This window comes from Pelodiscus sinensis, chromosome 9 (genome assembly GCF_052426305.1).
Source record: "Pelodiscus sinensis isolate ZL-2025 chromosome 9, ASM5242630v1, whole genome shotgun sequence".
Lineage (NCBI taxonomy): Eukaryota > Metazoa > Chordata > Testudines > Trionychidae > Pelodiscus > Pelodiscus sinensis.
Window position 1 is genome coordinate 36598732 of NC_143060.1, and position 26203 is coordinate 36624934.

At 37.5% G+C, this 26203-nt stretch overlaps 1 protein-coding gene across 5 annotated transcripts in view; it reads right to left on the reverse strand.

The window, feature by feature from the left end:
- The window catches only part of EVI5 (ecotropic viral integration site 5), a 130709-nt gene that overhangs the window by 64257 nt on the left and 40249 nt on the right, over positions 1-26203 (reverse strand). For 3 of the 5 annotated variants that reach the window (XM_075936541.2, XM_075936538.2, XM_006114165.5), the window contains 10 exons: positions 25283-25372; positions 25084-25181; positions 23640-23700; positions 20403-20456; positions 17833-17865; positions 17114-17260; positions 8166-8300; positions 5057-5197; positions 3526-3684; positions 1782-1928 (listed from right to left, as the gene is read on the reverse strand). In XM_075936541.2, the coding sequence (XP_075792656.1) occupies positions 1782-1928; positions 3526-3684; positions 5057-5197; positions 8166-8300; positions 17114-17260; positions 17833-17865; positions 20403-20456; positions 23640-23700; positions 25084-25181; positions 25283-25372 (1065 nt within the window). The remainder of the gene's footprint in view (positions 1-1781; positions 1929-3525; positions 3685-5056; positions 5198-8165; positions 8301-17113; positions 17261-17832; positions 17866-20402; positions 20457-23639; positions 23701-25083; positions 25182-25282; positions 25373-26203) is intronic. The other 2 variants (XM_075936544.2, XM_075936543.2) reach the window with 1 other exon arrangement.

The window sequence follows — 26203 nt, forward strand, 5'->3', positions numbered from 1 at the left end:
AGAAAGGGCTTGGTATGATTATTAGTATTAAACCCCAAAGAACAAGAATTTACAAGTGGGGAAGTGCATTAATTATAAACTAAGAAATGGCATCATTATATAGAACAAGTGTCAACACCTAATAAGGAAAAATATGGAAAGCAATAACTGATTCAGCATCAGAAACCAATCACCACAGAATGAAGTGAGGCTTTTAGTCAAGGGGACTAAGATCTGACATTAAATTAAATAATATTCAATGGACAGGTCCCTAAAAATAAACTTTCAGTGGCTTGTTAAATTCCACTGTGCATTTACACACAATTGCACTTAGTTTTAGGTCATATTGTAAACAACAGAGGCTACCAATAGTACAATGTAAACAACTGGAAAAATGAAAATCATTTCTCAAGAGTTGTTGAATTTCCTAGGGGAGGAGGAGCACAGTATAGCTAAGAGAAGTGGCAAGCATTTCCAATTAAAATCAAATGAAGCTGAATAAAAAAAAATTCCTCAATTGCAGAATGAAGTTAATTAGGAGATTGGTTAAGAGTGCTGAATACACACACCACTTCATAGTTTAGGACTATTAAAGTTAGGTCAGCTCAGCTTAGTGTATAGAACTTAATCAATTCAACCGCATTATCCTGAAGAGAATACTGTGAAACATGCATGCATTTCAGTATTTATAGGTTTGTGTGATATTGCAAGAAAACTATACATATTAATAAGGATGTAATTTCACCTCTAGGGATTTAGTGACTGTGATAAACCACTCAAGCTTCACCCTCTTCGTTTATACTGTCATCAGAACCCTTTGATGGAATTACAGCCTTACATACACTTGGGTGCATGTTATTTCTTCTTATATGCATACACTTCAATTAAATGAGTTTTATTTCAGAATTTTCTTCAACTTTGCCGGGGATGAATCAATTAATCTGGAAACTACTGGAATGCAAGTGTCAAAATAGCCCATTTTCACTTACTAAGGTAAAACTCATATGTTCACTTGATTTAGTATATGAACACAATCATATACAGCTGAAAGTTTATGGTGTTAGCTTTTGTTTTCAGCTTCTGACAGAAAAAAAAGTACACACTTAATCTGGAGCAACTTTGGTGTAAATAATGTGATTTTTAGGTGAGGAACAATGAACATTTTGCAGTATGGGTTTACAAGAAATTCACTATAAGAGACTCACAAGACTCCATTTCTTATTATGTCTGATTGCCATACCAAAGTTGCAGTTTAGAAAGAAAAATAGTCTTTTTAAAACTACAAACACTGCCAACTGAATCTGGGATTTCAATAATATCAAATCATATTCTTTTATTTTTATGCATTGCTCATAACAAAGAAGCCTGTTTTACCCAGCCTTCTTGTTTGCTGACTGATCAACAGTAGATACTCTAAAGAAAGACAGACTTCCACTGGACAATGATTACTGTCACAACTACCCTGATCCTGGGGGCATGTCCCCTTCCACTCTAATGTTATCCTTAGGACCCTGCACACTGCTATATTGATTCTGTTAACTCCGGGTTAAACAAGTTTGTTGTACCTTGTCATGAAAGCAATCAGATATGTCTGCGTAAGCTACATTTTGACTCTGGTGTGTAAGCTGGAGCCTTTTATACAGAGTGACTTAATTTACAGGGTGGCTTTACTCCGAAAAGTTAGCCTTCACAGTACCACTTCTGACAGGGGATATCTGAAAATACAGATCTATTGTAGCAAATAAGAGAAGAATGTGAATATATACTTTGTACATGAATTGTGCGCTCACAATATTGGTTACCTTGCACTCAGTCTCTGCTTGTTTACGTTTTGCTTCACTCAGCTGAGCAAGAAGTCCTTTGTTCTGCGCAGAAAGATATTGCACCTTTCCTTTTAGATTGATGACCTCTTGCTCCGCCCTTTGTAAATGGTTGCTGTTGATTTGGTTCTAACATTTATGAAAAAAGGTTTAAGAAGTGGGTCAGAAGAGGTCTTATCACACCTACTTAACTAGACAACTGAAGCACTAACATTTTCCCACTAGACTTTTTAAACAGTATTTACAAGTCAGTTTTATTTACGAATTCAGTAACTCAATAGTTTGCTTTATAGAGAAAGAAGCATTCCAAGATTTGCTGCAATTAAAAATTGCTCATCTTAAATGAGAAAATGATGCTACTACATTTTGATTGATAATCACCACACACAAAGTGTACTCAGATACCAGGTATTCTACTATATACAAAACACTAAGATTAGTAACTAAGTTACGCTAGATACCAAGACAAATTATGTTTTTGCATATAAATAGATTATATATTTTTATATAAACAATGATATATGAGCACATTATTGTTCAAATTGAAGATAACAGTATAGAAGCACTCAGGAAATACACTGAAGAAAGATTATTTGTGATTGTTAGTGAATGGCATTTGATAAAACAGGATAATTATGCCCCCTGCTGACTAAAGTTAAAAATAGGTTAACTGAAAAAATGTTTACAATGCCAAGTTAGCAACCTTAATGAAAATGTTAAAATACTTCAGACAAGTTAATTAACGATGGTTTTACTCAATCAGTGGCATATAACAAGTTCTACCTAGTGACTGTAGGTCAAATGCTAAGTGCATGGTCAGTTTTTTCACACCACCTCACCATGTTTCCCATCTTCTGCTACCTGCAACTAGAAGCCTTCGCAGATACATATTTGTATCCAGATTAGCAAAAATGATCCATGAGTATCTGCATCCACATGCACAGATGTGGAAACCTGCAGATACAAAAGCAGATATCTGCTAATTTGTAGGATCCTTCATACAAATTTTGTATCTGCATCAACAGAAATTTCAAGAACAATTAAGGGTTCAGTGAAGTGCACATAACACAGGTTTGTTTGCCAATTGATGTGTCCTCATTCCTTGGTTATAGCAGAATTTAAATGGATAAACAAGTCAGTCTTCTCTCTTCACAAATGTCAGATGGTAGGGGTATCACAGCTGAATGGGCAAAAAATTGGTACCAATTCCTTAAGTACTGGCAGCACTCAGCTGATCTGCAAGGATCCTCTGGCCAATTCAGGAGCCAGAATCCTGGGTTATGAAGGAAGGTCACCATTAGGCAAAAACACATAGGCAATTCCCAAAGGGAAGGAAAGAAGCAGATAGTGTTTTTGTCAGCTAAGGGATCATTTACACTTAATAGCTGATTTTAAAATACACTTATTACTATATAAAACAAGACCTGTAAACAATTGAGATTCATTATATTCTTCTGTAATGGAGAGTTCTTTCCACCTTTATATTAAGCAATGCTTAAAAAAAAGTGAGTTTCATATATTGCAAGTCATTGAAAAAGGAGGGAATAAAATTGGAGTCTTATTCTTAACCAGTCTAACTGCATGAAAAGCAGAAGAGTAATTGTACTGTCTCATACTATTGTCATTAGTAAAGGCTATCCACAGTACCCCTAGATACCCGCATTCAGTTTGGTTCACAGTAATTTTCAACACTCTGCCATCTCAGTACAAGTTTTCAATAACATACCTGTGTTTCCATCTCTATCATTCTTTGCTTCATCTCTTTCAGATCTGCCTGACTTTCTGCTTCTTTCAATCGAATTGTCATCAATTCATCTTGCAGTTCATTCACAGTATTCTTTCTGGGTGGATCTTTCCATCTTCCAGTAGTGCGAGTTAGATGACGCTAAAATAATTTATAATGGTATTTTTTTTTAGATTATTTCAGGACTGTCCTAAAATACTATTACCTCATCTGCTAAAGAAGGAAGTGCTTCTCAGTCCTCTAAAACAACTTTGAAGTGTAAAACAGAAGATTAATATAACATTACAGTTCACCATAAGAACTACAAATGGTCACAAGGCTACATAGTTTTAAGACCTGAGACACAGTGGTTATGAGGCAGGAATTTTCAATTGGAACAAGCATGAAATTGAAAATATATCCTTATACAAGAAAACTGAGTATTTCAAAAACACCTGAATGACAAGATTTTGCTATGTTTCAACCTCTACTTCAGTGGTTACCAACCAGTAGATCGGGATCTACTGGTAGATCTTGGAGCCTCTGACAGGTGATCTTGACTGGTTTGGCCTAGAGGCTATCAAGTATGGTCACTTCAGCTACCCCTCTCCCTTACTGCTGTGCACCTCCTGCCCTTTGCTTTGGAGCTGCCTCACCCCACACTTAGGAGCTTCCTGCTTGCTGAGCAGGACAGGGGAGGGAGAGGAGGGTGCTGATGTCAATGTGCCCCCTCTCCCACTCTGTACCCTCCCACAGAGCAGAGAGGGGGCATAACAGGATTTGGGATGGAATTTGCTGGCTGCTTTTGGGAGTGGTGCAGGGCCAGGGCGAGCCTGCCTTAGTCCCACTGTACCACCATCCAGGAGCCACCTGAAGTAAGCAGTGCCCAGTAGGAGCCCATATCCTGAAACCCTACCTCTGTCATGAACCCCTCCTGCACTCCAGGTCCCTGTCCTAGCCCCAAGCACTTCTGCATCCAAACACCCTCCCAGAGCCTGAACCTAGAACTCCCTCTGACACCTCAACTGTCCACCCCAAGCTCAGCTCAGAGCCCTTCTCACACTCCAAATCCCTTAATCCAAGATCAGAGCCTGCACCCCGACCCTCTGCCCCTGCCTGGTGAAAGTGAGGGTCTCGGAGAAGGGACACAAAAGAGGCGGGGCAAACGTATTTGGATTTGAGGTAGATCTTGAATTGCACTTAAATTCAAAAAGTGATCTTGTGATTAAAAAGGATGGAGACCCCTGCTCTACTTGCATTCACTGAAGTAGGTCCTTACTTTCACTTCGTGCCTGTCTACCTCCTACCAGAACAAGTGTTTTTGTTCACAGCACGAGTCAGAAAGCCCTAAGCTACAACTAGAGGATCCATTTTACATTTTTAAAGTAAAACACTTAGTGGCTCTCCCATTTAATATGTCATTTGTGTATAGCTCTAGTTGCCAATCTACTTGACCCCATTTCTCAGACTTATACATTCAGTTGTCCTGCTTTATTCAAATCATTTAAGTTTATCAAGAGGTTTACATCCATACCTGCCAGTGTTCTTCCAAATCCCTGACTTGCTGTCTAAGTTCTTTTAGGCCCATCAAAGCTTCTGCTTCTCTCAACTTCATTGCAATGAGTTCTTCTTGGAGTCTAGCAACATTATTCTCATCAGGTAAAGAACTGTTCCTCTGCAGCAAAGAAGACCCTCTTAAACATTTAAATTGAAGAAGTGTGCATTAAGGAAGTTTTGTTCCAAGATCACCTGGAGTGATCATTATTCTTGATCAAGCATTATGCATGATGCATCTTAAGATGAAATGACAGGCTCTAAAGCTAAATCTGAAACTAGCTAGAATAAAGTATGGTTTTAAAATTAGACAAATAACTTAAGTATGAACTAAAATTACATACCAAGATTTCAGAACACCTGGCTTCTAGATTTCTCATGCTGGAGAAGATGGCATCACTAAAAAGCAGGGCAGGGAGCTGAATTGCTTACACTGTTTCTGATATTAATGATGCCAATAAAAATGCATAGAAAACAATCCTGAAGGCTTTCAACTTTATTTTTGGTAAGAAAGTGGAGGAGGAATAGATTTTATTTTAAGGGAGATTTTGTCATTTGAGCCTACACTACTCGTTAACGAATAAAATCTCAGACTGTTTAATTTTTGGAAAGTCTGTTCATCTTTGAATAAGACAGAAGAAAGGAATATTGAAAAAGGAAGGGTCAATGATGATTCAGAATTGCAGTTGGACAAGGAAACAGATGAAAGAACAGTCAGAAACAGAACCTTTCAGAAAGGGAGGGGGAAAAGAATTAGTATGGGAGAAATGAATCAAAGAAAGGCTGACCAGAACTGCTTGGAAAAAGTTAAAAACTAACATGGAATTACTGAAAAAAATATTAAAACAAGCAAAAAGTGGCGGGGAAATTAAAAAAGAAATCTACCTCAACCAGAATGATTTGGCCCTACGAAATTCGCAGCTATAGAAAAAGGAACCAAGGACTGTGAAATTTGATCTCCCATATGAAATCTGGCTACTGCAGGGGGGCCACAGTATTGTTACCCTTACTTCAGCACTGCCTTCTGAGCTTGGTGGCTAGAGAGTGGTTGCTGCTAGCCACACATGAAGCCCAGAAAGCAGCACTACCACCAGCAGTGCAGAAGTAAGGGTGGTAGGTTATGGAATTGCCACCCTTACTTTGCTGCTGCTGGAAAGGGCACTGCCTTCAGAGCTGGGTTCCCAGTCACCACTCATCGGCCATCCAGCTCCAAAGGTAGTGCAAAAGTAAGGGTAGCAATACAACAACCCCTCTATAATAGATTTCCAAGCCCCCGCCTGATCCTCTTCTGGGTCAGGACCCCCATGGTTACTCCACCATGAAATGTAAGATTTAAATATATTGAACCATGAAATGTAAGATGTTTTTAATGCTATTTCTAGGAAATTTACCAAAATCGATTATGATTTGGTAGGGCCCTATATAATATTTATTTAAAACTTTGTGATTCAATAGCACAGTCAGAATTAAAAGGTAGACCAACATCCACTTTAATAGATTCAAAAAAGGTCTCAGACTAAGTGCTATAGCAATTTACAAGTATGAAAACCTACAGTATATCCTTCAGGACTCCTGAATTGTTAGTGCATCAGTGGAGACCCTGGATAATGAATATGGTATTTTCCAGCCTATACTGTCTACTGCAGTAGTCAATGCAACTTTTGGTCATTTTATGTTCTCTCATCCATCCAAGTATAGTTGCTCCAGTCCAGAGATGCTGTATGTAATATTTTAGAAATTAAAACTGGGTTTGATCTGTCCTTATTGTTAGTGTTTCAGAAATATTATTTAAATTAAAAATTCAATATACCATGTCCATGTTTGAAGAGGCCTAAATATAGAAAAATGCTCATCTGAATTTTGGGGTAGGACCCACTTACCTTGAATACTTATTTAAACACGTTACATTTATCTGACCGTTTTAACTGTAATGTTTTATGTCTCACCTTACCAAACACCTGCCAACCCTTTCAGATTATTTTGATTTGTTATGAGTCAAGGTTTCATTTTTTAAAACAGTGTGCCCCAGGTCTCACTTTGCCTCAAATATAAGTTAGATCAAAGTCTTTGTTGTCCGGTAGGTTTGTTCACCAAACAGTCAGCCAAAGCCACCTCTGTTTTAGCCTTCTATGCAGGCTTTTATCTTCTGCCACACAAATACAAGATATATAGAAAAGTATCAGAAAGCTAGTCCTGACCTGGCCTGATATTGCTACTCTATACCTCAGTAGAGTCAGGCCCTCCCTTAGCCTCAGAGGAACCACAGACTCTGATAGGCATCAGAGTCAATCATTATCTGCTGGTTGGGCTGGTTCTTAATTCCTGCTGCTTGGCTTCTTTTTAGACCAAGGCTTGCCAGTCCCTGGCTCAACAGGCACATTGAGGGGAAGAGTGCCATAGTACAGTACAGTATAGGTGGGAATGCCTCATCACCCAACCAATATATCATTATATTAATCGTTAGGAATTATTCCACTTTATTCTGCAAACTTTTGATGTGCTTCACATTTTTGTTCTGTTGGATATTTTGACAGCTGTAGCTTTCAATACCCCTAAGATGTGGGAGAATGGCTTTGGTTTTCACACACAAGAGACAGTTGAGGTTTTTGGTATGGTGAAGAAGAAGCATTTGTTCCTTACCATTCTGGAAGGCTTCCTGCCCAACAAGCACTTGAAATTTAGAGAAGGAGAACCTAATTTCCATCATACTCCATTCCAGATATCTTTGTCAGCAGTTAGCTATTGATACAGGGCATAGCTATCTACCAGTATATGAACATCAGAGGGGCACATTATATTGGAATTTGATAAAACGATCAATAATTAAACAAAATGTTTATACTACCCACCACTAGACTTAAAACTGATCACGTTAAAATGAAATTAAAAGGAGCAGTTCACACCTGAACTATTGTTGCAACATCTCTGAAGGTTCAAGCACACATGATTGCTTTGATTACATTCATTTCAGATTCTGAAGGTTTGAGCTAGAAACCTAACAAGATAAATTTGGGAGCACAATCATTCAGCTAAACTATAGGGACTTGTGTGGTTGTTTATAATGCTATTTTATACTGGTTTTGATTTACCTTTTCCATCTCTAGAACCTTATCTTGCATCTCCTTCAGAGCACAATGGGATTCCGCTTCACTTAGTCTGGCTTGGACCAACTCTTTTTCCAGCTGTAGCACAAAGTCTTCGCTGTAACGGGAACTGCACTTATGCTATAAAATTTGCAAATATACATAATAAAGTGAGAACAGTAGTATGTAAAGGTTTTCACACACTTAAATTGACCTATAAAGTGTGCTCATGGAAGCTGACAGTGCAGCATATACTTCTGCCTACAGCTCTAGTGCACTTCCATCCAGACTTGTAAAAATCACACATCCTAGAACAGTGCCTCTCAACCAGAAACACACTAAATGCACTCAAATATACAGGGCTACATTGTGAGCTCCTTATTTCCATTGGGCTATTTATATATTTAGTATCAATGAAGTCACTAGGAATTTGTTACATAAGTAACTGATCACCAGTGTGAATAAGGGGTTACATCTGGTGCAGTGATTTTGTGATGTGCAAAACCAAGCATTTTATGGAATGACTAACAGCTGTCCTTCTCAGAGTGAGCCTATTAATAAGAAGCCTTTCTCCAAACCTAGAGTCAGTCTAATAGTCAGAAATTTTCAGTATCTTTCAACCTGAAAGATTACCACAGATCTTAGATCAAAAATCATTGCTTACTTCAGCAATATAAGAATTGTTTGAAGGAGTTAATCTGTTTCAACAAAAATAGAGAGCCCAGTTACATCTTAAAGATTAACACATTTATTTGGGCATAAGCTTTCGCGGGCTGGAACCCACTTCTTCAAATGCATGATGTCATCTTCATTCATCTGCCAAAGTGGATTCCAGCTCCTGAAAGCTTATGTACAACTAGAATTGTGTTATTTTGGGACTTCAGAAGAATCCCTTTGCCGTTGCTCCCTTCAGTTGACTTAATCCACCATATTTTTTTAAGCCTACTGATAGTTCTACAAAAGCCTAACCGACTCCATTAATAAAAGGTCAATCCCTGGCTTAGTGGAGACAAGCCTTACGAAGCTATGGCTGTGTTATTTGGAAAAGATGGTTGTTTAAGTCTCCAAGAAAGCAATGGTCTATGGAGTTCTCACATGGATAAGTGCTATAAAAATGCAATTTGACGGTCAACAGTTGAATATAGTTAATGATACCATACAACAGAAACTAGAGGGGGTCTGGAATTAAAACTTTGTATATTGATTTGTTTTAATTAATACAACATCAGAACTATTAATTGTAATACATACAAACAAAAATAATTCACATTTTGCTGAAGTTTTTCTCTAATGATTTAGTTTCTAGATTAAATAGACTTTGCACAGGTACTGAAGCATAAATATGGTAGCATCCTACACATGGAGTAGGCACTGTATACAAATAAGACCGCCTCTTTCTTGAAGAAAAAAACAAAACAAACTATAAACACACAGACACGTAGTACAAGGTGAGCATATGAGTACGTTTATTTTTTGTGTATCAATTAAGTTTGAGTTGCAGAACCTTTAAATATAGTGCCTACAATTACCCTCAGGATATGTCTAACACCACACGACTATTTTGGGATACCAGAGGTATCCTAAAATAGCTGCCTTACGTTTACGCACGCCACCCAATATTTTTCGAAATAACAGGAGCGCTATTTTGCCATCCCAGTAAACCTCATTGCATGATGGTTAAGGGATACCTGGAAATAGCACATTATTTCAAAACCTGGCACTGTGTAGATGCGCCAAATTTCAAAATAAGCTATTTCGAAAGAGATTCAACGTAAGATATGCAATTTGCATAGTGCAAATTGCGTATCTTATTTAGAGTTTAGCGTACTATGTAGACATACCCTCAGAGAATAATTTTAATAAAATAGTTCCAATTACATGCCTGCAAGTTGAAAGAACACAGTTCTATAGTGATGGTTTGTATACAAACCTCAAGGACCAACTGTACACAGTTCACTCATTCAAGTGGTTCTGTTAGTTTCAGTGTGACTACTCATTTATTGCAAATAGGAGTTGGCCCTAAACAACTAACACAACAAATGTGTGCTGTAACATTTAGGAAACATCACAAGAACCTTACTGTGATTATCAGTTTTCCACTATGACCACACTAATTGCATTTGTGTTACCTTTCCAAATTTACACTTCATAATGGGCTTATTTCAGAAATATAGATCCTATATAACATCTTAATGATACTTGGAACAAGAAATTTGTAACAGTCTGCCCAACTTGCTCCAAGTTCTGTTTAAAATAGGACATGCAAATGTGGCATTGTTCCTTTAGGCTGAAATCCCCATTTAACTTCTTGATGAAAGTTAGTTTACAATAATTCACTTTTTGAAGGGAAAATGAAGACTTGAAGAGCTACTTAGAACACTGACTACCACTTCAAGGACAAAATTTTAAAAAAACAGAAATTCAATAAAGTAGCTTACTTTCAATAAGTTCCTCATTATTTGGGAAGTTTCAGTTCCTTTCATACAGTCCCTAGCACCAAAATTATCCATAACATGTGTCAACTACTCTAATTTGTATGTTTTCTAACCAGAATCACAACAATAACTTAATGCAAGTTCATATTTCAACCCTTTATTTTATTTCACAGCTATTTGCAAGCCATAAATGTGCCTATAACATAACTTAACTTTATATTTATTGTTCAGCATAGTTAGAATTAGGAGCAGATTTTTGCAGAGTTAGAATAAGAATATAATGGAGATTGCCTATCTCCTAGAACTGGAAGGGACCTTGAAAGGTCATTGAGTCCAGTCCCCTGCCTTCACAGCAGGACCAAGTACCACCCATGATGAATTTTTGCCCCAAATGGCCTCCACAGGGATTGAACTCACAACCCTGGGTTTAGCAGGCCAATGCTCAAACCACTGAGCTATCCCTCCCCTCAACAGTACAGCTCTTTGCTTATCAAATGATCATGTATATCTGACAAGATCAGATTTTCCAGAATGAATGACCAGATCCAGCACCATTTTAGATAAACAATTAAAAATCTACTTAAAAGGCGTGATTTTAAAATTAAAAATTTTGCAAAATCAGCACAATTTTGATTTTAGATGCCAGTAACTTGTCCAGGTCATAGGGAAGCCTGTGGCAGAGGGAGAAACTGAACCCAGATCTCTTAGTCTCTGGCCAATGCTTTATCTACAGGGACTCTTGATCCTTGGGAGAGGTGACAAAGATGGATGCACGTACTAAAAATGTGCCTCCAAGTACAGCTCAAAGATATCTGGAGACAAACAAGTGCCAAAACTAGTGAGGTGGATTGTGCTACCACTCATTTCCATCACAAAGTGGTTTGCACTGCAGTGTGGGTGTATAGAACCAATGAACCATACAAAATGTTCCAGCACTTGGGAAGGCAATCTCTAGTACTTTCCTCAGTTAGCTTCACAAATGGATACATTACTCTAAGTAACCCATTCATATGTTAAAAACTCAGGAACTGAATTTTAGCCATTATGAAATGTCTTTGGCAGCTGCCAGATTGTCACACATGGACTCATTCCACAGGAAATGCCTTTGCAGTATTCTACGTTAAGTTTATTGGCTCAGTGAAATCCAGAGCTGCTCTCAGAGTTGCCCTTGGCCAGCAACTGCATACTCAGTGCCTGAGTCCACAAACCAATCTATAGTACTTTTCCAAGCTACTTAGTTTTGGATTCTCCTGGGACAAGTTACATTTTGTTTTAGGATTTTGTTTTAGGATTTTGTTTTAGGATTCTTCAATCAAGCTAAAAAGTTTGCCACTACAAATACTCTATCGTAATAAAAACGCTTTTGTGAATGAATCTGTATTTTTTTGGTCAACACTACTTTTCAGTACCACGTATTTTGGCAGGTGTTCCTGGAAAAAAGCTGCACTCTACAGAGTTATAAACATAATTGAATGCATGTGCATTAGTCACCTTTCAGGAAACATCACTATACATTCAAACGGAGCATTTGCTCCTTTTAATGTCTACTACAGTTGAAAGCAAGCTATGAGCATCTCAAAGACATTTAAAACCATTTCTCCCCAGCTGCACAGTTACATGATTGGAAGGGGGGAGGTTTATGCTGAATACACATTTCATGGTTTAATTCAATTAGACTATGTAATGCATGACAAACTTGCAAAGTCAAAGAAAATTTAACAGGAAATATTTAAAGATTCTTTCCTTTCTCATAAGGTTCAAGTTACTGTGCTGAGTCTAATAGTTGAGAAATCCATATAATGATCCCTAGCTTTTACAAAATAAAAAAAATTAAACACTGTAGCATTAATACATTTGGTTTACGAGGAAAAATCAGAAATGGCCTTATGAGACAGTCAGCTTACAGGATATTTGTTAGTATGAAACTCAGACTCACCTCACCCTCTCTCTATATGTAAAAAAAAAAATCCTGTGGGACGACAGAGTGATGTCATGAGTCACTCTGAGACCCACAGCCCCTCCCTCTGCTTGCAGCTCCTCCATCCACCATGTGGCCTCCCACCTCCACCGTGCTCTGGGGCTGGCGAGCCATGCAGCCTCCTTCTCCCCTTCTCCCCCCATGCTCGGAGGTGGGTGGGAGCCATCCAGCCTGGCAAGGGGCGGGGGGAGCCCACACCTGCTGCAGCAAGGCCTCAGCCCAGCCTCGTCCCAACCCCCTGGTGACTGGGGGGGCAGAGAGCCTGGCCCAACCCCCCCAGCTGAGGATCCTGGGGGCGAGGGACAGGAGGTAGAGCCAGGTCTGTCCTGGCCTCGCCTTCTCCCACCCCGGCAGCTGTGCCTGGCCTGGCCTCAGCCCACCTCAGCCTCTCCATCCTGGGAGGAGCTGAAGGGGGGCGAAGGAGAAGGAGAGAGAAGAGCCAGGGCTGGCCTGGTCTAGCCCCCCAACTTCCCTCCAGCCTTTCCCCAGCGACCTGGGAGAGCGAGGCCAGCATAGCTTCCACCTGGTGTTGCTTCACCCTGGCCCCTCCCAGCGGGCAGGGGGCAGAGGAGAATGACCAGACCTGCCGCAGGCCCTCCCCAGCAGCTGGGAGGAAAGCATGGGCTGACCTTGCCCCGACCCCCCTCCCCAGCAGCTGGAGCTGCCTTCACCTCTTGGAGGAGGGTAGAAGAGCTGGGGCCACCCTGGACCCTCCTCAGTGGCCAGGAGGAAGGGGAAGAGAGCTGAGTCCAGGTGTGCCTCAGCCCCGGGCCCCCCCCTAGAAGAGGGGGGGTTGGCAAGCATAGCAAGCAGGGGGCACAGCCCCCTAGTCCCCTTTAATCTTAAGTGATACTTTGTAAACTACTATCGAATTTTGCGCATAGTTTCCCCCATGCGTCCCATTAAACTTTAGTAAGTTTATGCTGAACTGTTTCAGATTTAATCTTTAAGTTACCCAAAGTTTAGAGAATTTTGACAAATTATTAATTTTTTGTTCTTAGAAATATATTGATGAAAATATAAAATCTGTTTTAATTATCTTCAGATGTCTTCCAGACAGTAGTACCAAAGGTGTGTGTGCTTTTTAAAAACTGTGTTGTATATGGTACAAATGCTACCTATAATCTTTTTATTTCCGAATATAACTACCTTTACAATGCATTTGCTCCATTTCCCCACTTGTCAATCTAATAAAACCTTCAGGCAGTTCATTTACTAATAGTTATCCTACATTAGGACACAAATTATTTCTCAGTCAAATTTTCATGCCAGACTCCTACCTTAATATCATCTGCTATACAAAGAAAAAGAAGATCTTGTTATCCTACATATACACAAACATCACATCTGACGATATTTTAATGAGTAAGATTTTTTAGCATAAAAAGTCATTAGTAATAGTTTCAAGTCAGTTCTGTAACTACTGCATGAAGTGAGTTTTAAGACATTTTCCCTCCTTCCAGAGAGAAGCATAAATCTACAAAAGCTGCCCAAAAAGAGTCTGTCAATTTTAAAAAAATAATTTATTTTTACTTTCAAATTCCCTACAAATACTTACACTACAGGTTTAAAAATAAACAAAATTAAGGCTACTTGAAGGTTGGGATTCTGGTGCCAACAGGCATGTTCAGGTAACACATACAGCCTTGTGTGTATTTGTAGACTTCCAGAGCAATTGTATAGAAGATACCTCTATAAAATACTTTGTCATCAGTATCTTTAAAAAAATGGCTAAAGGCCCTATAAGCTTGCAATTTCAGACCTTACAACAGACAGAATCAAATCTGGTTAGCATCTGAACATGAGCCAAAGCATCAGCCTTGCTAGCATAACTGCAATTTGGATATTATGTTCTTCCTATCTAAAACTTCTCCCATACTGTCATGTAGAGAAGTTCTCTTTCCCTTTTGAAGTCCATTACAACTGCTATCTAAAAGACCCCTATGTAAATGCTTTTGCTATTCCCTTTGTTATTCTTATGTTCAGTATTTATCGAATTTGGCCCCAATCCTGCAATTTGAGGCATACCGATGCAAATATGCTCCCATACACAGTCAACTGCAGCACAAGGGACTCAGACTCTAAAATATTAACAGCAGGAACTGTACTTTTGCAATTTATTCAAGATATACTATTCAAATATTTATTAGTGTATAATGCCATTCACTAACTTAATTTATCACCAGTAAAATATTCTTGAAACCCTCAGAATGAAGGGCAATAAAACAAATGAAATTGTAAGACTATACTGTCAACAACATACTAATACCTCCATGAGTCAGTCACATGAGTAAGCAACTGCATCAAAATGAGATTCCTCAAAATTTTCCTATGAAAGTTAGATTTTTTTTTGAACTTCAGATTTTAATTGTATTAACTTCCAACAGATGGTGCTCTACATACATGAAAATTTTTGCAGCTATAATCTATTCCCCATGTTAGAAAAATGTTTACCGTGTAAACCCCACAAAACAGAGTCATTAAAAAATCCAGAAAGTGCACTTGGTTAATGGGATCATCAGATGCAACATATGGCCAATGCATACCAAATTTCTTTACAAACACACAGTGCTTAATCTTAACTCCAACCACAGATGGATCAATGTTCTCTGAAGATGTACTCACACAAATAATGCACAAATCTGCAGGTGCATAAGTGAAAGCATACAGCTGGAATCACGGTTGTGGGTATGTTGATTTAAAGCAATTTAGTATGTGCACAGAGATTACAGGGCATGTGCCTCTCCTCTCACTTCCTCTGATCCCCAGGCCTCATGGTCCCAGCTATATCCATCCCATTCTCCACCTACCAGCAGCCAATCCTATGTGTTTACTTCTCCAAGGTGCTCCTGCCCTGAATGCTGAGAGACTGAAGGGGAGTGAAAGCAGTGATGCCAGAGCGTGTATTTAATAAGGCTATGGACAAAGTCTGTTCACAGTGGCACCAGTGGGGGTGTCCTCTATGCCTACTATTCTTGTTGAACTCCTCCCTCCCCTGATGCCTAGAACACTAGAGAGCACATGTGCCAAGAAGACCCTTTAAACACTGTTTTAGAGAGGGCTAGTTTTTAAGTGTCCATCTGACTAGAAAAGTAACTGAATAATTAAATTCACGTGGCCCCCGCACAAGTGAATTTAGCCCTCACATTTAACAAAGTGAATTGCTAAAGATGGATTTTAATCCCACTTTAATTAGAAATTTAAATGCAACACTAACTATGGAGATGCTAGGATCTATCCAGAAACACATTCACATACAACCCCTTGTTTTCTGTTGGCATAAAAGGATATATTTTTGAAAACTTAACAAGTGGCCATATGTATAAAAAGTTTCATTTCACTGGAAAAGGTACTTACTAGAATGTTTTAAGTTAAAAGAGCCAGAAGAACTTCATTTCCAGGTTCCATTTCTTATTGTTTCTTAATGGGAAACTTGCCACAATTAAGCAAAGTGATATGTTACATGTCAATTAATCAGAGCTCTCTTCAGTATTCTATTCAGACTACATTTTCTTATTACAACTACTCTTAAATGCAATATTGGGCATTACAAATAGATATTGCCTATGCAGAATATGCTTCAATTTCTATTAATTTGTATTCCAACTATAGTTAGGGTATACAAATTTACCTCTCTCAGACTGAGGGAAAGCTTTCCAGATAACAGCAGCTAACATTTCCTGAGCTTTAGGGAAAGAATATAGTGCATGAAGCTGGTACTGGAAATAGAACTAGTCCTTTCTACAATTTGATAAGGTTTCTTATTGATAGTATTTGATTGTACAACTGTTTTAGACATGTGCCAGAAGTGTCAAGAGCTCTGGTACTTTGTGCTGCACCGTCTAAAGAGATAAGGGAGTTTATATGCTAGTACCTAACTTTCTTAAATGAAAATTAAGACTGTGGAGGCACAGCTATATCTTTCTGGAGAAAATATCCAATGCTCAGAGTGGCTTAGAGTGAAATGACACTTCAAATCCATTTTGTAGCAATGACCACTCAGTAAAACATTCATATTCTACACAAAAGCTTAGCTACAGTTTACACACCTACTTGATTTCTAAAAGTAATTAGCTAAAATATGCTGAAGCATAGTCAATATACTTCATTTAGTAAAGTGCTTTTGGTACAGCATAAAATCTTAGCATATCACTACACCTACAGATGACATTCTACTGACTAGATTAGAGAAAGCTAATCTCAGGTGGTAACAACATATTTAAGTAGATAGAAAAGTTAAATTTTAACAAGAAGCTAGGTAAAGGTAGTATCAATCCATTCTCATGTAAATTCTGGACTTCACATTTGAAGACCTTCAGAAAAATATTGAAGGAAATATAACAAGTTTATCTGATGTGTGCAAGAGAGACTAAATTAAACTTGTTTACAAGTATGAATTAACTCATAACCCATGCTATTAAATAGCATATCATTCTTTCAAGTTGAATTTTATATAATTTCATGAATGCACATAGTATGATTAACAAAATATTTCATCAGTGAATGAAAAAGATGAGATGAAGTGCTACCAGTCTTCTTACCCATTGTTGTTGCTGCTGGAGCTCCCTGATGGTATTCTCAGCTTGCTCCAGTTTAGTAATGGCCTCATCACTCTGCTGTTTGATGGTGGCTAGCTCCCGTTTTATGAGGTAGTTTTCCTCAGCCTCCTGGGCCCTTGTCACTTGTCCCTTAGGACATAATTTTCTTTTTAAAGCAGTTGAGGACAGATCCAAGACAGACTGCCTTTGTGATGCTTAGCCATTTACTTTGAAATATTAAATCTCAAACAGCACAGAACTTAGTTACAATTGATAATAATTTAGTAAAATGTAGCAGTTTAGTACTGCTCTAATTTGTGAAATTAAGCTTACCATCTTTTAGCAAGTTCAGTTGCGTACTTGCATTCAATAGAATTCAGTTCATGCAATATTATTCTGTTATACATGCAGTTTGCTAAGAGTTTTCAATGTACAGTTTAAGGGTAAGTGTTAATACAATGTCACAGAATCCATGGATTACAAAATTGCACTAACAATTTCACGTTAGAAAAAATATTACAACGTGCAGATGAAAGAATTGTCTATTTTTAGCACCTAAAAATAAAGAAAACTCTAATGAACTCTAAATATTTTATGTCCACGTTAAGTAGGTAGGATTACATTTAAAAATAAATGCATGTAATTATCCATGCATTAAATACAGAGTTTTCTGTTTTGAGGGTGAGGGGGAAGGTAGAAGGTAAAATACTCAAGGACTATACCTGTATCAATCTATCTGCCAAGGAAGCACTTTCCTACAAAGGAAAAAATTTAGATAGGAATATAAGGGAAAACAAAAACAAAAACAGAAGAGGGGTAAAAGTGACAAATTAAGACTCAAGAAGGAGAAAGTCAAATTCTAACCACTTTCCACTACCTTTTCATACAATTAATACAACTTTGTTTGAAAGTCACTGCAAAGATTACCTTCTGTATCAACCTACAGCATTCCATCTTTAACAATATAAGGAGATCCTTGAAGCTAAACTAAGCATTTAAAAGTTAGCTAGACGAGATGGTTATTTTGATGAGGAACATTTTTTTATTTAGTCATTTACGCTAGATAATATACAGAATATTTCAGTGCACTAACATGAAGGTAGAGTACTTGACCGATCCTTAAAAGGAGGGCATAATCATTCAGCTATATGCAGACTCATTTGTGAAATACAAAGACTCCCAAAAGGTAAAAGTAAGAAAGTTAAATAAGAAATGTCAAGCATGATGAGCCAGTGACTTATTCTAAAACAGGTTTAGGAACTAATAGTTTGCATTAGAAACACTGTAACACTAACTTAGCTTGCTAGTTTAACAAAACTTGCTTAAGCTCTGCAATAAAAATCAAGTTAAGTACTCTAACAGGCTTTCTATCCAAGGAATTTCAGCTTAGCCAAAGAACCACATTGAACCTTTTAGGCAAGTGCCATTTCAAGCCTATTCTCCTCTAATGCACTTACATATTTTTCTGATTCTCTGTGACAAAGTATACAACCACATGCAAATTACTACTTTCACACAAAATATATAACTAACCTATCAAAAGAAAGTTCAGTCACATTAAGAGAAGGAAAAAAATCTTTTCCCCCTCGCAACAGGTGCTCTACCTACTGGTTTACAATAGATTACTGTTGTACAGCTATTTCCCTATTAAGAGGGAATCACTCTCAAACTAACAGAATTGTTAGGAAAACCAAATACACTTAAGAGCAATCACTTCTATATGAATATCCTGTAGATGAAATGCTACAGCTATTGCTTGAAATACATAAATGCACTCATATTTCAATGTACAGAAAGCTCTGTTTTAGTAAACTTTTATTCAAAGCTCTTAAAAATTTCTTTACTTTTATTTGTAAAACAGATATTCAATAATGCAAAATCACTTCAAAGCCTTCTAGTGATTCATTGCAATCAACCTCTAGCAGTCTCAAAAATAGGCTTCACTTTTTATGCAACTGTTGCTGCTATGTTAGCAACTGGAAACATGTCCAGTCTTCTCTTGAAGCAAAAAAATTGGCAAGAAAATATTGTTTAATCTACATTGCATTCCTATTTGTACAGCATGGCTTTCTTGCAAGTTCATGTTCTCTATTGCTATAACAAATTAAAATTTGACACACAGAGTTAACACCATCTGTCAAAGAAACTGTCACATCAGTTTACCATTTGAAATAGATTACTTCCCTAAGGGAATGCAAAGCCCCAGGAAATTATTAGTGCACAAAGACCGCTCTACATGTGTTTCATTTAATCTGAACAATTTAATATTGCAAGGAAATATTGAAAGGAAAAACATTTAGATTTCTAAATCCACCCCCAGATCATAGATACAAATTTACAATCAGACCTAGGATCTCAGGATATGGACAGAGAGGTTATCCAAGAACAGCACCTGTATTTTTAGAGCCTTGCATAGATACAAAATTTTGTATCCATATCTGTAGCTACAAAAATAAGTTGCAGATATCTGCATCCACATCCACAGATGCAGATACCCACAGATACAAAGTGGATATCTGCAAGTTTGCACGGTTCTATGTACAAAATATCAGTGTTCACATCCATATCCACGGATTTGCAGGACTATGTATTCTGGCAGTACACCAATGTACTTTTATAATCTGATGTGCTTTCAAATAAAATAAAATGAAATCTAAAGAATCGTATTGAAGTCCAAGAGTTGAAGTCTACAATATTTAGAGCTATCTGAAAGCATGCCAAGTCTTCCTTGCTTAGGCCAATTTTCTAGTGTAATACAGGTCCATCCATCGAAGAGGGCAGAGTACCAGGCATCAGGCTTCCCAAACTGAATTACACTGTGAGCACTGCAACTGTTTACTAAACTTTTGGAAGTATAGAGCCTGGTGAAACCTGCATTCATCTCTACCCTTTTTAACTAGCTCATAGTGAACATTTGCTTGTTCTTCATTCAGCCCTCATCTGCAGCATCTAGAAACTTAAGAGTTTTGATAATTGAGGATCTCCCAAAACTTCATATGTACTCATGTCTGTATTTTGCAGAGATCCTTCTGATGCAGGAAACGCAGTTCCTCAGAGATGAAGTTGGGATTTTTAAGTTATATGAAATTCTACTCATTTAGTAACCTTTAAAAGCAGGTTTTAAACCTTTTCAGGAACAGGGCATTTGTAAGCAGCACCTATATCACTATGTTACTCCCGTTCTATTCAGCTAAGTAGAGTTAGCCAATACTGCAGAATAATGCAAATATTGTAAATGGGTAACAGTTATGAGGTACCCATATCACATATTTAAGTTTATGGACATACTCACTTTTTCTAGTGTTTCAATGCGCTGCTTTAAGAGCCTGTTTTCTGTCCGTAATCTCTGTAAAAGAAGATAGTTGTGTGTGTGTCAAGATATGAACTGAAAACAGACAAATCAAATGACAGCAGAAACCCAAACAAGTTTACCAATTTCTTTAAAATATGTATCACCACACTATGAAACATATTATAAATGAATAGAAAAAGCTGTAGTAACAAATGTTCCTTTCACTCCCTCCCCTTTTATCTGAAATAGCATGTCCTTGAAAATATGGACTCTGGTTTTGTTAAAGACAGCAAAGCATTCTAACAAAGGGCATTAAGTGTTAGACATACCATAAGCCACAAGAATGGTCTGCCTAACATTTTAAGAGAAAACTACTCAAGCTTCCATGGTAAGCAACACTAGCTTTATAAAATTAGACTGCATAGTACAGACAAGGTTAATAAAAACTGGTTAGCAGAATTTAAGAAAATTAGTGTTATCCTGAAAATATTTTCCATCATAACCAAAAGTAAAAACAGCCCCACCACTTGGAAAGAAAAGGAGTGAGTGGGGGTGGGAAGGATGGGAAGAACATTTCATGCAGGTCTCATCCAAAAACGACTAATGCCAGCCTCCGCTGTAGAGGGCATTTCACCAGCTTACAAAAATGGTCTATAACGGCTCTTCTAATCTCATCTGCAAATGCACAAGTGCATAGTTTGTTCATGCAGTTGCCACAATTGTATGTGAAGCAAATGTGGGCGTTTCAATGGCCACTTACACATGTAATCATGATAATTAACAAAGCAGTTGTTCAAAGCTACACAGGATCAAGTCAAATTTAGACTTACTAAGCAAACAATCTTCACATTAGGATTGCTAGAGGTTTGTTTGTGGTCTTATTTCAATTAGTATAGTACTGCCAAATCTCTTCCAGCACGCCCAATGGGCAAACAAGCCTAAATTTTCAGAAGTATCTAAATACAGAGAAACTCAGTTTTTGAGTGCTCATTTGGACAACATTTTAAAGAGGATTTGTCTTTAGGGAATGCTGAGCATCCACCCTCTCAAAGTCAGGCTCCTATAAAGAATGCGTAGTTATGTGCCCACAATCACACTCAATCTCTAGTCACTTGAAAATGTAGGCAAACATTTATAACAACTTTGCACTTCAACAGTGCTTTTTATCAAAAGGTCTCAACGTATTTTCAGAGTATTTATTACTTCCACATAATGTCCATATGCAGTAGACAACAAACCCTCCCTTTCCCCCATCCTCAGATAAACAGGCACAAAAAGTGACTAGCCAAGACCGCAAGAGTCTAACAGAACTGGGATTAGAATCCAGACCGCCCAGCTTCCAATCCTGCACTTTAGTCACAAGAGCAGCTGCTCCTTTCATTTACTATCCCAACCTGTTCTAAATCCTTGAGGGGGGAAAATATCTTGGCATCTATTTTGTTCTCCCATACAAACTAGTACCCTTTCTGTGATTTACATATAGGCTTTAGATAGTTTGACAAAGCAGTTAGTCCAGCTGAGCTGTTATTTTGTTTGTGTGTTTTACTGGCATGTGAAAAATGACTGTTTGTAAGAGTATTATGGAGTTCATTTTAGAAATGGAGCAGCATCATGTCTGCCTATTCACTGAATGCTCAGCCAGCATCTGCAGCACATGTGCCTGTAGCGAGAATGAAGTCTGCAATGAATACAATACAGACATCAGGAAGAAGGGATTGAATAGATTATGCAATAAAGAATACAACAATTGGGAGTTTCACCTCTCTTTTCCAAACAGGAGTCTTGCTGGAAGCAGCAGGATGGATGCCTACCACAGAAGTGAAGACTTTTTAAAAGATGCCTTGTTTATAAGTATCAGAACTGTTTTATTCATGCTCAGCCTTTTCTCTTATTTCAGAAAGGACATATTACCCTAATACATGTTACAATAAATTAACATTACTAAAAACAGATTAAGTTTGTGCAGCCATCTGAAACAGTTTCAGTATTTAATCCTGAATAGCCTATCATAACCCAAGTTAGCAAATGTGTTGCATACCCCATGACATCTCCCATCACCACTTGGATTGTCCCCTAACACAATACTGGGAGTTGTTTTTAGAGCCAAAAGATGTGGCTCTCTTTCGCACATCTCATTTTAGTGGTTGAAGGAAATGGACATGGATCAAACCCAAACCTAAGTAAAGGACATCAGAAACACGCAACTAGGCAACGTTTAAAAATCTGATTTTGTTATTGATTTTAACATCCACCTAATGATCTGCATTTAAATATTTGATCTTAGCAAGACTAAAGATTTGATTTTCTTTTCACTTAAGTATGTTCACATTTCTTATGGTTGGATTTCAAAAGTTGACTGCAATATTCCAAGTCTCTTACGATGATTTAAAAATATCTTCACCGACTCTGCTAAATTAGTGACAAGCAACAAAACCATGTGCCACAAACATGCAGAATTTGTATGTGTAGCTGAATAGAGATGGCAGTGAGAAATGAGATAAGTGTTTGTGATGGCCCATGAATGCAAGTTAATATATTGACACCAATGAAGAAATGGAATCTATTTCAAATTCAATACTATACTGTCCAGCCAATTAGGCTAAGCAGAGCACAAAAACAGCAAAAGCTTGTTTTTAAATCAGTAAAGCAAGCATATACAATAAATGAATACATATAGGAAGCCCGTCAGTTAGTAATAACATGCCATGTTTGCAACGACTTTTCAGAGAAGAAAGTTAATTCCAGAAATCAAGGATGAAAATGATCAGAGCACAAATCTGTCAATATTTTGCTTTTGATATCATGTCTCAATACATAAGAAATTTAATGACTCACCAACAGATGACACACTACTCATACATCTCAGTTTTTTAAAATGAGTGTTAAGCTTCTTTCCTTACATTTATTTTTTCAGCAGACCCTCTCGAGGAACCACATGTAGATCAGCATGCTACAAACTTATTTGTAGCTAGGCTTTCATTGCCAAAAAAGCAGCATTTCATAACATTTCTATACTTTTCTTGTTTATAGAAAATCATAATGGATGTGTTTCCAAAAGAACTCCAATTAAGGGAAGAAATATATTACAAGCTTCATCTTCAAGCCCACAGCCCAAGTACAACTATTGTAATTTTAGTTGCTCATTAAATCCACCCTTGCAAATACCCCAGATCAGACTAGTATCCCACCCGCAAGCCAAGTCCTTTTCAGACATTTACATTGTTGCTTCATGCTTACTTTAATTTCAACTTGTTCTTCCATTTCTTTAGTTTTTATTGTAGTGTATTCCTTTTCTAACCTAAAAAATAAAAAATAGTAAGTACTTATTAGAAACATTACAACTGATGTACTCCCTGGAATACAGATATGCCCAACAAGTTACAACAGAAAAGTTTACATTATAGATGGTTGACATTTACTTTGTTTAATATAACTGCTTGAGAGTTGCATATAGGTTTTTCCTTAGAATAAACTAGCTGAAAAAAAAAATAGCGCATCCTCAGGTAAAATAAAAGCAGCTAAATATCTGGTGCTCAATCAAAACCCACTGAACTCAACAGATAGACTCACTGATCTAAATGGCTTTGGGTAAGTACTCTAAAGCCTACTTAATACCCCAGGATATTGACCATTCAACTGTTTTCATGGTCTTGTGTGGTACAAAAAGACCTTTTTTAGAACTGGCACTCATTTGAATTTTTGCAGTTGATGAATTCTGAGCTGCCATGTAATTTATTAATATTGTATGTCAGAATGATTATGGGGATGTTGATTGTATAAATACACTGAGTTACCACAATACAAAAAGATGGCTGACAGACAATGCCAGAACTATTAGCTTTAACAATTTTGACTCCTCTCTGACCAATCTACAAAAATGGTCTGGATTATGAGGGTGGAAAGTGTCATGAATGCAGAGGAACAAAGGAACATCTGGTAGGATTCAGGGGTACTAGATTGAGACACACCCTTCTGAGGGTGTCTGAAAGGTAGGTAGGCAGGCCTAGGTTACCTTAAAGGAATGGGAGATGAACTTAGTCCGCATCTACATAGCAGGCAGTTATTTCAAAATAGTGTCAAAATACTATCAAGCTGAAGAACATCTTACGCGGCTCCTGTAAACCTCATTGTACAAGAAATAAGGGAAGTCAGAGGAACAGTGATCTATTTCGAAATAAGTGCTGTGTAGATGCTCCCTATTTCGAAATAAATTATTTTGAAATAAGATACGCAACTGATGTAGCTAATTTGCAGTCATCTTAATATATACAATCCTCACTGTTGCATGAAAAATTTTCTAGAGGTGAAGAATCCAAAGTCAGAAGTATGAATCCAAGACTAATATTTTTCAAACTGAATTTTATATTTGTGTATACTCTCCATTTACAGAAATCTATAATTTATGCAAACCTTGCCGTTTTTAATAAGTATTTTTAGATTAAAATTATGTCATACAGGGGAAAAACAAGTAGTTACTGTAACCAATACAAATAGCAATTACTAGTTTTAGAAGAATTACTTCTAAACTTGATCAAACTTTGTACATGTTATGCACTAGATTGAACATATTTACAGTATAAAATACTAGAACTACTAAACAGGGAAAGCTCCAACTAACACATTCAGCAAGCATGTTCACAAAACAGGCACTCTTGGCAAAATCTGAAGATGTAGCACCTACTTTTTCATCTTTTTTGCATTGTATTTGACTTGGTAAGATGCTTGGATTAGTTTGTCTGGGCCACTGACAAACTGATGTGGAATGACCTTTTGAAAGTGCTAAAAAGCAATTCAGACAACATAAATAATTATTATTGGCAAATACATATATTCATGGCTTTCAAATGAGCTTTTAATACTAGACTGTAAGTTTAGTTTACCTGTAACATCCCTTCCATGTCAAGTTGCATTAATTCTGCTTGGTTCATCTGAAGAACAGCTAAACCTACACGAAATACTATTTCTAAACCCTGGAAATAGAAGTTTAAAAAAAAATAAAATCCAAGAATTCCTTAAGGCATTGTCAACCATATAGAACAATACCAGTTTACACAAGGGGACAGAGAGCTGGGCTAGCATCCTGGCCAAGTTCCAGATTAAGTTGTGACAATATGCTTTCCTAAAATACCACCTTAGTTAGTCTGCCTTGTATTTTTCACCTCACCCTAAATTAAAGAGTGAAGATTAACACTGCTAAAAAGTTACTATACCCACCTCAGAAGTGGCAGCTTTTAATTGGCTGGTGAAGTAAGCCCACAGAGACAAAGGGTATTAATGGCTGCATATGTATAGTAAAGCTTTGTATGAACTAGTTGGTAAAAATAGAGCACCTCTCTTTCAAAAAAGATAATTTATCTATATTATACCATTTCTGAAATAATTCAATTAGCTATTTCAGTAGTGGTTTGTATCTATAGGGGATGTTTGATATGTTTACAGCATTGATAATATGTGCATAGGCACATAATGGCTCTAGAAGTTGGGAGTCTGGAGAAGCCGCATTTAATGAGAGAAATGTTACACCCTGAAGTATAAAAAGATCAGTTCCCACAGGGTTGTATCACAGGATGGATCATCACCAGGCAGCTGCTGTGCAGTCCTCCAACACTTCCTATGCCTCCTCAAGCTCTCTCAACTTTGACCAGTATACGGTATTTCTGCCCATTGAACTCCATTTCTTTATGGAAAAGAGTCTGACGTTCTAGCTGTTAAGTGGACACTTTTCTACTACAAACCAGTGCTGCCTGTCATCTAGAACATGTGTTAGGTTTGGTTAACATTGCACTGCTTTCCCTGCTTTG